Source organism: Salmo salar, chromosome ssa03, assembly GCF_905237065.1.
Source record: "Salmo salar chromosome ssa03, Ssal_v3.1, whole genome shotgun sequence".
Taxonomy (NCBI): Eukaryota; Metazoa; Chordata; class Actinopteri; order Salmoniformes; family Salmonidae; genus Salmo; species Salmo salar.
Genome location: NC_059444.1, coordinates 5027726 through 5041177, shown reverse-complemented (window position 1 = coordinate 5041177; position 13452 = coordinate 5027726). Strand labels below are relative to the sequence as shown.

Sequence of the window (13452 nt, the reverse complement as noted above, 5' to 3'; positions counted from 1 at the left end):
GAAAGTAAAAGTGCAATATGTGCCATGTAAGAAAGCTAATGTTTAAGTTCCTTGCTCAGAACATGAGAACATATGAAAGCTGGTGGTTCATTTTAACATATATTCCCAGGTAAGAAGTTTTAGGTTGTAGTTATTATAGTAATTATAGGACTATTTCTCTCTATACGATTTGTATTTCATATACCTTTGACTATTGGATGTTCTTATAAGCACTTTAGTATTGCCAGTGTAACAGTATAGCTTCCGTCCCTCTCCTCGCTCCTACCTGGGCTCGAACCAGGAACACATCGACAACAGCCACCCTCGAAGCAGTGTTACCCATGCAGAGGAAGGGGAACAACTACTCCAATTCTCAGAGCGAGTGACGTTTGAAACGCTATTAGCGCGTATCCGCTAACTAGCTAGCCATTTCACATCTGTTACACCAGCCTAATCTCGGGAGTTGATAGGCTTGAAGTCATAAACAGCGCAATGCATTGCGAAGAGCTGCTGGCAAACGCACGAAAGTGCTGTTTGAATGAATGCTTACGAGCCTGCTGCTGCTGCCTACCATCGCTCAGTCAGACTGCTCTATCAAATCAGACTTAATTATAACATAATAAAACACAGAAATACGAGCCTTTGGTCATTAAAGTGGTCGAATCCGAAAACTATCATTTCGAAAAAACAAAACGTTTATTCTTTCAGTGAAATACGGAACCGTTCCGTATTTTATCTAACGGGTGGCATCTATAAGTCTAAATATTGCTGTTACATTGTACAACCTTCAATGTTATGTCATAATTATGTACAATTCTGGCAAATTAATTACGGCCTTTGTTAGGAATAAATGGACTTCACACAGTTCGCAATGAGCCAGGCGGCCCAAACTGCTGCATATACCCTGACTGCTTGCACGGAACGCAAGAGAAGTGACAATTTCCCTAGTTAAAAGAAATTAATGTTAGCAGGCAATATTAACTAAATATGCAGGTTTAAAAATATATACTTGTGTATTGATTTTAAAGAAAGGCATTGATGTTTATGGTTAGGTACATGTGTGCAACGACAGTGCTTTTTTCGCGAATGCGCTTGTTAAATCATCACCCGTTTGTCGAAGTAGGCTGTGATTCAATGAAAAATTAACAGGCACCGCATCAATTATATGCAATGCAGGACACGCTGATAAACTAGTAATATCATCAACCATATGTAGTTAACTAGTGATTATGTTAAGATAAGTTTAATGCTAGCTAGCACCTTACCTTGGCTTCTTGCTGCCCTCGCGTAACAGGTAGTCAGCCTGCCATGCAGGCTCCTCGTGGAGTGCAATGTAAGGCAGGTGGTTAGAGCGTTGGACTAGTAACCGGAAGGTTGCAAAAACGAATCCCCGAGCTGACACGGTAAAAATCTGTCGTTCTGCCCCTGAACAAGGCAGTTAACCCACTGTTCCTAGGCCGTCATTGTAAATAAGAATGTGTTCTTAACTGACTTGCCTAGTTAAATAAAGGTGTATAAAAATTTTTTTAAAAAATCGGTGTCCAAAAATACAGATATACCGATTGTTATGAAAACTTGAAATCGGCCCCAATTAATCGGCCATTCCGATTAATCGGTTGAACTCTAGTGGAAAGTCAGATTGTGTTTGGAATTTAGGCCTACTTCTCATCATGTTTTAGTATTGCTGGGATATCATATCCCGCAGCCAGTATTATGGCTCTTCCTTAGGGATATCATATCCCACAGCCAGCATCTAGCTTCCAGCCAGTCATAGTGTTGGGTGCTGTCCGTGTCCTGCCTCCAGCCAGTCATAGTGTCTGTGTCCAGCCTCCAGCCAGTCATAGTGTCTGTGTCCAGCCTCCAGCCAGTCATAGTGTCTGTGTCCAGCCTCCAGCCAGTCATAGTGTCTGTGTCCAGCCTGCAGCCAGTCATAGTGTCTGTGTCCAGCCTGCAGCCAGTCATAGTGTCTGTGTCCAGCCTGCAGCCAGTCATAGTGTCTGTGTCCTGCCTGCAGCCAGTCATAGTGTCTGTGTCCTGCCTGCAGCCAGTCATAGTGTCTGTGTCCTGCCTGCAGCCAGTCATAGTGTCTGTGTCCAGCCTCCAGCCAGTCATAGTGTCTGTGTCCTGCCTCCAGCCAGTCATAGTGTCTGTGTCCTGCCTCCAGCCAGTCATAGTGTCTGTGTCCTGCCTCCAGCCAGTCATAGTGTCTGTGTCCTGCCTCCAGCCAGTCATAGTGTCTGGGAGGGATGAGAGTGGTAGAGGGGTGAAGGGAGGGATGAGAGGGGTGGAGGGAGGGATGCGAGGTGGTGGAGAGAGGGATGCGAGGGGTGGAGAGAGGGGTGCGAGGGGTGGAGGGAGGGATGAGAGGGGTGGAGGGAGGGATGAGAGGTGGAGGCGAGGGGTGGAGGGAGGGATGAGAGGGGTGGAGGGAGGGATGCGAGGGGGTGGAGAGAGGGATGCGAGGGGGTGGAGAAGAGGGATGCGAGGGGTGGAGAAGAGGGATGCGAGGGGTGGAGAGAGGGATGCGAGGGGTGGAGAGAGGGATGAGAGTGGTGGAGGGGGGGTGGAGGGAGGGATGCGAGGGGTGGAGAGAGGGATGCGAGGGGTGGAGAGAGGGATGAAGGAAGGGATGCGAGGGGTGGAGAGAGAGAGGGGTGGAGAGAGGGGTGGAGAGAGGGATGAGAGGGGTGGAGGGAGGGATGAGAGTGGTGGAGGGGTGAAGGGAGGGATGGAGGGAGGGATGCGAGTGGTGGAGAAGAGGGATGCGAGGGGTGGAGAAGAGGGATGAGAGGGGTGGAGAAGAGGGATGAGAGGGGTGGAGAAGAGAGACATGGGGTACAGGGCCTTCAGAAAGGATTCATACCCCTGGACTTTTTCCACATGTTGTTGTGTTACGGTCTGAATTCAACATGGATTAAATGTAGATTTTGTTGTCACTGGCCTACACACAATACCACATAATGTCAAAGTGGAATAATGCAACAGAAGAAAAAAAATGTATGTTTTACAAATTAATTAGAAATGGAAAAACAAGAAATGTCTTGAGTCAAGTATTCAAATCCTTTGTTATGGAAAGCCTAAATAAGTTCAGGAGTAAAATGTGCTTAACAAGTCACTAATAAGTTGCATGGACTCAGTCTGTGTGCAATAGTAGTGTTTAACATGATTTCTGAATGACTACCTCATCTCTGTGTCCCACACATACAATTATCTGTAAGGTCAGTGAATTTCAAACATAGATTCAACCACAAAGTCCAGGGAGGTTTTCCAATGCCTCACAAAGAAGGTTACCTATTGGTAGACGGGTAAACAATGTTGTAGTTACTCCACAATACTAACCTAATTGACAGAGTAAAACGAAGGAAAACCATTTTCAGGTCTTGCCATAGATTTTCAAGTTGATTTAAGTCAAAACTGTAACTCGGCCACTCGGGAACGTTCACTGTCTTCTTGGGGAGCAACTCCAGTGTAGATTTGGTACGTCATCTCCCAGTGTCTGGTAGAAAGCAGACTGAACCAGGTTTTCCTCTAAGATTTTGCCTGAGCTTAGCGCCATTCTGCTTCTTTTTTTTATCCTGAAAAACTCCCCCAGTCCTTATCGATTACAAGCATACCCATAACATGATGCAGCCACCACTATGCTTGAAAATATGGAGAGTGGGTAGCGTCCTCTGGTTGTTTTATATTGTTCAATCAAACTTCAATCAGAATGGAGAAAGCCTCATTTAAAACCACTTAGAATGTATCTTATGCCACCCTAGGGTTATGCACAACCGATAAAGCAAATATCTAACTTTTTTATTTTTCAAAAACATCAAATACTCTCAATGTGAAAAATATTGTGATATGATATTTTGGTGATATCAACCAACCCTAATTTAGGATCAATTTAAAGGATCTGGTAATCTTAATGCATCCTGAATCACTCCCAGTCCATCTCTAGCCCTATTAAACACTTGTTCTGGAGTCACTCCCAGTCCATCTCTAGCCCTATTAAACACTTGTTCTGTAGTCACTCCCAGTCCATCTCTAGCCTTAATAAACACATGTTCTGGAGTCACTCCCAGTCCATCTCTAGCCTTAATAAACACTTGTTCTGGAGTCACTCCCAGTCCATCTCTAGTCTTAATAAACACATGTTCTGGAGTCACTCCCAGTCCATCTCTAGCCTTAATAAACACTTGTTCAGGAGTCACTCCCAGTCCATCTCTAGCCCTATTAAACACTTGTTCTGGAGTCACTCCCAGTCCATCTCTAGCCTTAATAAACACATGTTCTGGAGTCACTCCCAGTCCATCTCTAGCCTTAATAAACACATGTTCTGGAGTCACTCCCAGTCCATCTCTAGCCTTAATAAACACATGTTCTGGAGTCACTCCCAGTCCAATCCCTGGATAGAAACAGTAAGAATGTCTCCCAAATGGCACCCTATTCCCTACATAGTACACTACTACCCTAATGGCTCTGGTCTAAAGTAGTGCACTACTACCCTATGGGCTCTGGTCTAAAGTAGTGCTCTATGTAGGGAATAGGGTGCCATTTGGTATGCAGCCTAAAGAAACAAGCTGCTTATGGCTTTCAAAGGGTTTATTTCTGTTCTATGAAAACAAGGCTGGATTTATAACGAAATGAAATCAACATTATCCAAATCCTTTTAAACTAAATAACCTTCTCTCTTCTCTGAGTGAGTGGGTAGTGTATTGTTGTGGGTTGGCAGAGCCTGCTTTGGCATCTCATTGTAATCCTATTCCCAGCTCAGTCGCCACGTAAACACAGCCAAGAGGGAAGGGTAGAGAAGGTAGATTCTATCGCTACGTTCTAAGCTAACAGTGAAACGACAACATCCTTAGTTAGGACATGAATTGAAGACGGTGAACAGTGGTCCCGTCCCTTCTGTACGACTTGAACTTTCTCTTGTAACAGAGTCATAACAATGACCTCACAGCTGTTCCACTGTTCAGTGTTTTTCACGATACAGTTCCTAAATGTCCCATTAGCACCGTCCGCTACGTATTCAGAGCTTTTGCAGCGTGCCTGTACTTCGCTGAGGTATTGGCTGTGGAGTCCTGGAGGCCCTCTATTACCATGTCTGTGGGTAAGAGCCCCTAGCCTGAAGCTCAAGATATGGCAGGAGGAAGAACTCTGTTAAATCTCTCTCTCTGTGGGTAAGAGCCCCTAGCCTGAAGCTCAAGATATGGCAGGAGGAAGCACTGTGTTAAATCTCTCTCTCTCTGTGGGTAAGAGCCCCTAGTCCTAGATATGGCAGGAGGAAGCACTGTGTTAAATCTCTCTCTCTCTGTGGGTAAGAGCCCCTAGTCCTAGATATGCCAGGAGGTGTTAAATCTCTCTCTCTGTGGGTAAGAGCCCCTAGCCTGAAGCTCAAGATATGGCAGGAGGAAGAACTCTGTTAAATCTCTCTCTCTCTGTGGGTAAGAGCCCCTAGTCCTAGATATGGCAGGAGGAAGCACTGTGTTAAATCTCTCTCTCTCTGTGGGTAAGAGCCCCTAGTCCTAGATATGCCAGGAGGTGTTAAATCTCTCTCTCTGTGGGTAAGAGCCCCTAGCCCTAGATATGGCAGGAGGAAGCACTCTGTCAGACATCCATACTACAAACCTCTAGGTACTCCACATAGTCTACAGAGGCCTGTCGGCCGTCCCTAGATAACCAGGATGGTGATCAGAGAGTGGTTGAGAGGTTTTTCTGTTTGACAGATACACAATTAGATGTTTCCTTCCCTTTAATGTGGTGATGGTTTCCCAGTTGAAAGGTTTGTTCCTGGCAGGTTTGTCCATTATTAGTGCTAGTCTGTTACTCTATTCATGCACCGAGTTTATTTAAGTTTTTTTTACCTTTTATTTAACTAGGCAAGTCAGTTAAGACCTGTTATGGACAGGAGTTCTGCTAGCGGAACCCCTCGCCAACAGCCAATGTAATAGCAGGGCGCGAAATACAAAACAGCAAAAATCTCATATTTCAATTTTCTCAAACATACAACTATTATACACCATTTTAAAGATAAGATTCTCCTTAATCCAACCACAGTGTCCGATTTCAAAAAGGCTTTACGGCGAAAGCAAAACATTAGATTATGTTAGGACATCAACTTCACAAGAAAAACCACATAGCCATTTTCCAAGCAAGGAGAGGCATCACAAAAACCAGAAATACAGCTAAAATGAATCACTAACCTTTGATGATCTTCATCAGACGGCACTCATAGGACTTCATGTTACACAATACATGTATGTTTTGTTAGATAAAGTTCATATTTATATCCAAAAAAACCCATTTTACATTGGCGCGTGATGTTCAGAAAATGTATTGCCACCCATAACTTCCGGTGAATGAGCACATCAAGTTACAGAAATACTCATCATAAACGTTGATAAACTTTAAAACAGTTATTGAAAGAATTATAGATACAGCGGTTGCATTAAGGAGAAGTGTGTCAGATTTTAAAATAGCTTTACGGCGAAAGCATATTTTTCAATATTCTGAGTACAGTGCTCAGCCATCAAAGCAAGCTATACAGTTACACACCAAGTTCTGGAGTCAACTAAAATCAGAATTAGTATTATAAATCTTCCCTTACCTTTGCTGATCTTTGTTGGAATGCACTCCCAGGACTCCCACTTCCACAAGAAATGTTCTTTTTGTTCGAAATACTCCATATTTATGTCCAAATACCTCCTTTTGTTCGCGCGTTCAGATCACTATCCAAAGGCAAAATGCGCGCGCGTAAAACCAGAGACAAAAACTCAAAAAGTTCCATTACCATTCTTAGAAACATGTCAAACGATGTTTACAATCAATCCTTAGGGTCTTTTTAACATAAATCTTCGATAATATTCCAACCGGACAATCGCGTATTCATTACAGAAGAAAAGGAATGAGCGGCGCGCCAGCGAACCACTCACTGGTCCCAGGCAGTCCACTGATAGACTGAGCTCCTATTCTCTGCCCAGTAACAGGAGACGCATGAAACAAGTTTCTAAAGGCTGTTGACAGCCAATGGAAGCCTTAGGAAGTGCAATGTGACCCCACAGACATTGTAGTTTCGATAGGGATTAGAAAGAAAAACTACAAGCCTCAGATTTCCCACTTCCTGGTTGGATTTTTCTCAGGTTTTTGCCTGCCATATGAGTTCTGTTATACTCACAGACATCACTCAAACAGCTTTAGAAACTTCAGAGTGTTTTCTATCCAAATCGACTAATAAAATGCAAATATTTGACTCTGGGCCCGAGTAGCAGGCAGTTTACTCTGGGCACGCTTTTCATCCGAACGTGAAAATACTGCCACCTATCCCTCTTATTTACAATGACGGCCTAGGAACAGTGGGTTAACTGCCTTGTTCAGGGGCAGAACGACAGATGTGTACCTTGTCAGCTCGGGGATTTGAACTTGTAACCTTTCGGTTACTAGTCCAACGCTCTAAACACTAGGCTACCTGCCGCCCCTCCACTCTAACCACTAGGCCACCATGCCGCCCCAGTGCAAGCGACTTCAATTACTAATTTCTCTGAACCGGAAAAAAAATAAAAATAATATTCACAGGGAATACATTACATAGTATGGAGAAGCAATATTCCAATCCGCAGCATCATACTACTTAGAGAACTTATACTTTATGCTGGTTGTTGGGGTGGGATTGGCATGACGGGGTCCTTGGGTAGCTTTTTATTTTGGGGGGGTGGGATTCCTCATGTCTTACTCGTTGATAGGAAATAGTTTAGTCCAAATCGGATGTTGAGTACTATATTTATTGAATATTATATGAATCCTATAAATTAAAATGGCCAATTTGGGTACTATTAATTAGCCTACTTTCTCAGAGAAGATTTTATTTCAACAAAATAATGTTTCAGGAATGACAATCTTACCTGTTTCTAACTACAAAAACAATTTCAGAACAATCTGATCAATCACGGCTGGATGAAATGACATGACTCATCTAAATCCTCTCTTCCTCCTCCTATCTCTGTCTTTCTTTCTCTTCCTCCTCATCCTCCTTTCTCTCTGTTCCAGTGTGATTCGCCATGACGACTGAATCAGGAGCAGACTCTGAGCCTAAGCAGGAGAAAGGAGGGAAGGAGAAAGGAGGGAAGGAGAAAAAGGAGAAGGCGAAGGCAGCAGAACACTTCCCAGCCGCCGCTGGACACAGCACACCTGCCAGGAATAACCAGGTGAGACATCGTAGCTACTGATTTATTAATTCACCTGACAGTACAGTGTATTAGGGGGGTTACAGTGCTGAGCAGGGCGTTTACAGTCTCCTGACAGTACAGTATATTAGGGGGGTTACAGTGCTGAGCAGGGCGTTTACAGTCTCCTGACAGTACAGTATATTAGGGGGGTTACAGTGCTGAGCAGGTCGTTTACAGTCTCCTGACAGTACAGTATATTAGGGGGGTTACAGTGCTGAGCAGGTCGTTTACAGTCTCCTGACAGTACAGTATATTAGGGGGGTTACAGTGCTGAGCAGGGCATTTACAGTCTCCTGACAGTACAGTATATTAGGGGGGTTACAGTGCTGAGCAGGGCATTTACAGTCTCCTGACAGTACAGTATATTAGGGGGTTACAGCTAGCTGCCGGTGCTGAGGAGTCCCGTAGCTAGCTGCCGGTGCTGAGGAGTCCCGTAGCTAGCTGCCGGTGCTGAGGAGTCCCGTAGCTAGCTGCCGGTGCTGAGGAGTCCCGTAGCTAGCTGCCGGTGCTGAGGAGTCCCGTAGCTAGCTGCCGGTGCTGAGGAGTCCCGTAGCTAGCTGCCGGTGCTGAGGAGTCCCGTAGCTAGCTGCCGGTGCTGAGGAGTCCCGTAGCTAGCTGCCGGTGCTGAGGAGTCCCGTAGCTAGCTGCCGGTGCTGAGGAGTCCCGTAGCTAGCTGCCGGTGCTGAGGAGTCCCGTTGCTAGCTGCCGGTGCTGAGGAGTCCCGTAGCTAGCTGCCGGTGCTGAGGAGTCCCGTAGCTAGCTGCCGGTGCTGAGGAGTCCCGTAGCTAGCTGCCGGTGCTGAGGAGTCCCGTTGCTAGCTGCCGGTGCTGAGGAGTCCCGTAGCTAGCTGCCGGTGCTGAGCATTACCCACATTGTAGGTTCTTCTTTTTGTTTGTTTTTTAAACAACTAATTGATCGAAGTCGGATCAATTATTTGAATTTCATTCAATTCTGAGGTTTTCTGTGAGCTCAATGTGCGCATTGCGTAGTTTCTCTAGAGATGAATCGGATCCAGCAGGCCAATATTCTACACAGTTTAGCGCAGAAGACATGGTAATTAACTACAATGACCATAATCCATAGCGTGCCTCGTAAAAATAGTGATTTTGTCCGACAGCAGCTCTTTAGCGATGAGATGACTTGGAATGAAATATGAAATGAAATAATAAAGTAATCTAATAAAACAAACATTTTAATAAAGTGAATAAATGATGGTTAATAAAGTTAATAAAGCATCATCGGACTATTTATTCATTGTTTTATTCTGTGTTACAAATCGAACCGAAACCGAACTGACGCCAAGAAGCACGAATGGCTCAGTCCTAGTTGCAGCATAGCTACTAATCACTGAACAGTGACAGGGTACAGAGCGTTCACGACAGGTTGACCCGTTAGGAGTTTTCAACACCGATACCGATTTATTGGAGGACCCCAAAAAAAGCCGATACCGACCAATCAGCAGATCTGTCTGTCTGTCTGTCTGTCTGTCTGTCTGTCTGTCTGTCTGTCTGTCTGTCTGTCTGTCTGTCTGTCTGTCTGTCTGTCTGTCTGTCTGTCTGTCTGTCTGTCTGTCTGTCTGTCTGTCTGTCTGTCTGTCTGTCTGTCTGTCTGTCTGTCTGTAATAATGACAATTACAACAATACTGAATGAACACTTTTATTTAAACTTAGTATAATATAAAAATCAATTTAGTCTCAAATAAATAATGAAACATGTTCAATTTGGTTTAAATAATGCAAAAACAAAGTGTTGGAGAAGAAAGTAAAAGTGCAATATGTGCAATGTAAGAAAGCTAACGTTTAAGTTCCTTGCTCAGAACATGAGAACATATGAAAGCTGGTGGTTCCTTTTAACATGAGTCTTCAATATTCCCGTTTTTTAAATCTAATTTTTCTGCTTGCGTCAGTTACCTGATGTGGAATAGAGTTCCATGTAGTCATGGCTCTATGTAGTACTGTCTGCCTCCCATAGTCTGTTCTGAACTTGGGGACTGTGAAGAGACCTCTGGTGGCATGTCTTGTGGGGTATGGATGGGTGTCTGAGCTGTGTGCCAGTAGTTTAAACAGACCTCTGGTGGCATGTCTTGTGGGGTATGGATGGGTGTCCAAGCTGTGTGCCAGTAGTTTAAACAGACCTCTGGTGGCATGTCTTGTGGAGTATGGATGGGTGTCTGAGCTGAGTGCCAGTAGTTCAAAACAGACAGCTCGGTGCATTCAACATGTCAATACCTCTCATAAATACAAGTAGTGATGAAGTCAATCTCTCTTCCACTTTGAGCCAGGAGAGATTGACATGCATATTATTAATATTATCTCTCTGTGTACATCCAAGAGCCAGCCGTGCTGCCCTGTTCTGAACCCATTGCAATTTTCCTAAGTCCTTCTTTGTGGCACCTGACCACACTACTGAACAGTAGTCCAGGTGTGACAAAACTAGAGTCTGTAGGACCTGCCTTGTTGATAGTGCTGTTAAGAAGGTAGAAACTAGGGCCTGTAGGACATGCCTTGTTGATAGTGTTGTTAAGAAGGTAGAAACTAGGGCCTGTAGGACCAGCCTTGTTGATAGTGTTGTTAAGGCAGAGCAGACCTTTATTGTGGACAGACTTCTCCCCATCTTAGCTACTGTTGCATCAATATGTTTCGACCATGATAGTTTATAATCCAGGGCTACTCCAAGCAGTTTAGTCACCTCAACTTGCTCAATTTCCACATGATTTAATTATTTATGATTTGTCCCAAATACAATGCTTTTAGTTTTAGAAATATTTAGGACTAACTTATTCCTTCCCACCTATTCTGTAACTAACAGCAGCTCTTTGCAACACTTAAGTCATTTCAGTCGCTGTTGTAGCTGACATGTATAGTGTTGAGTCATCTGCATACATAGACGCACTGGCTTTACTCAAAATCAGTGGCATGTCATTTGTAAAGATTGAAAAAGGTAAGGGGCCTAGACAGCTGCCCTGGGGAATTCCTGATTCAACCTGGATTTTGTTGTAGAGGCTTCCATTAAAGAACACCCTCCGTGTTCTGTTAGACAGGTAACTCTTTATCCACAATATGGTGTAAAGCCATAACACATACGCTTTTTCAGCAGCAGACTATGATCAATAATGTCAAAAGCTGCACTGACGTCTAACAAAACAGCCCCCACAGTCTTTTTATCAATTATTTCTCTCAGACAATCTTCAGTCATTTGTGTAAGTGTTGTGCTTATCGAATGTCCTTCCCTATAAGCGTGCTGAAATTCTGTTGTAAATTTGTTTACTGTAAAACAAATTGTGAGTTGGAAGTGCCTTGTCAGTGAGGTGGAAAATTCGATTTTCTTGCGAGGACAAGAAAACTAAGAAAAGTCATTTTTTGGGGGGGATAGAACTGATAAAACATTGTCATAGTGGATTATTTTCCTCTGCCTGTTTAATGACTAAACACTGTCATTCTGTTTCTTATCTGCCATTGACATACCAACAACACGTACTAAACAGACACTTACTCACCTAGCTACTTTAACCTCTTACATCTAGACGTTCCGTTCAAGCGGAACACCTGCTCCAATATCCAATGATGGGCGTGGCGCGAAATACAAATTCCTCTAAAATCCGAAAACTTCCATTTTTCAAACATATGACTATTTTACAGCATTTTAAAGACAAGACTCTCGTTAATCTAACCACACTGTCCGATTTCAAAAAGGCTTTACAGCGAAAGCGAAACATTAGATTGTCAGCAGAGTACCCAGCCAGAAATAATCAGACTACCCATTTTTCAAGCTAGCATATAATGTCACAAAAAACAAAACCACAGCTAAATGCAGCACTAACCTTTGATGATCTTCATCAGATGACAACCCTAGGACATTATGTTATACAATGGATGCATGCATGTTTTGTTCAATCAAGTTCATATTTATATCAAAAAACAGCTTTTTTACATTAGCATGTGACGTTCAGAACTAGCATACCCCCCGCAAACCTCCGGTGAATTTACTAAATTACTCACGATAAACGTTCACAAAAAACATAATTATTTTAAGAATTATAGATACAGAACTCCTCTATGCACTCGATATGTCCGATTTTAAAATAGCTTTTTGGTGAAAGCACATTTTACAATATTCTCAGTAGATAGCCCGGCATCACAGGGCTAGCTATTTAGACACCGACCAAGTTTAGCACTCACCAAAGTCAGATGTACTATTAGAAAAGTTTGATTACCTTTGATGTTCTTCGTCAGAATGCACTCCCAGGACTGCTACTTCAATAACAAATGTTGGTTTGGTCCAAAATAATCCATCGTTATATCCGAATAGCGGCGTTTTGTTCGTGCATTCCAGACACTATCCGAATGGTAAATAAGGGTCGCGCGCATGGCGCATTTCGTGACAAAAGATTTCTAAATATTCCATTACCGTACTTCGAAGCATGTCAACCGCTGTTTAAAATCAATTTTTATGCCATTTTTCTCGTAAAAAAGCGATAATATTCCGACCGGGAATCTGAGTTTCGGTAAATAGAGGGAAAAACAGAAAGACGGGGGCGGCCAGTGCACGCGCCTAAGCCCACTGTCCCCTGATCGGCCACTTGACAAACGCGATAATGTGTTTCAGCCAGGGCTTTGAATTACGTCATTCAGCTTTTTCCCGGGCTCTGAGAGCCTATGGAAGCCGTTGGAAGTGTCACGTAACAGCAGAGATCCTTTGTAATGGATAAAGATAATCAAGAAGGGAAAGAAATGGTCAGACAGGGTACTTCCTGAACAGAATCTTCTCATGTTTTGGCCTGCCAAATGAGTTCTGTTATACTCACAGACACCATTAAAACAGTTTTAGAAACTTTGGAGTGTTTTCTATCCAAAGCTAATAATTATATGCATATTCTAGTTTCTGGGCAGGAGTAATAATCAGATTAAATCGGGTACGTTTTTTTATCCAGCCGTGAAAATACTGCCCCCTAGCCATAACAGGTTAAGATGGATGCGCTAATAACTAATGGATACATTCTGGATAAGAGCGACTGCTAAATGACGAAAATGTACACGTAAAATGTAGACAACTGGCTCCTAACGAAGCCTCAATCAACTAAACCCTGTCGGTGTTTCCTTTCTCTAGTTTGAGGAGGACCTGTCGTCAACCAGGTCGTCAACCAGTCGCCTGTCAATCAAGTCTCCACTGAGGGGAGTGAAGAAGCTGAAGAACATGCAGTGTAAAATCACCCTGCTAGATGGCTCTGACTACACCATGACGGTGGATGTAAGTACAGGGGGGATGA

At 43.6% G+C, this 13452-nt stretch overlaps 1 protein-coding gene across 16 annotated transcripts in view; it reads left to right on the top strand.

The window, feature by feature from the left end:
- LOC106596732 (band 4.1-like protein 3) overlaps positions 1-13452 on the top strand; it is a 99747-nt gene that overhangs the window by 13113 nt on the left and 73182 nt on the right. For 15 of the 16 annotated variants that reach the window (XM_045714430.1, XM_045714434.1, XM_045714431.1 and 12 more), the window contains exons 2-3: positions 8008-8165; positions 13293-13433. In XM_045714430.1, coding sequence (XP_045570386.1) covers positions 8019-8165; positions 13293-13433 — 288 coding nt within the window. In that variant the 5' untranslated portion in view covers positions 8008-8018. The remainder of the gene's footprint in view (positions 1-8007; positions 8166-13292; positions 13434-13452) is intronic. The other variant, XM_045714436.1, reaches the window with a different exon arrangement.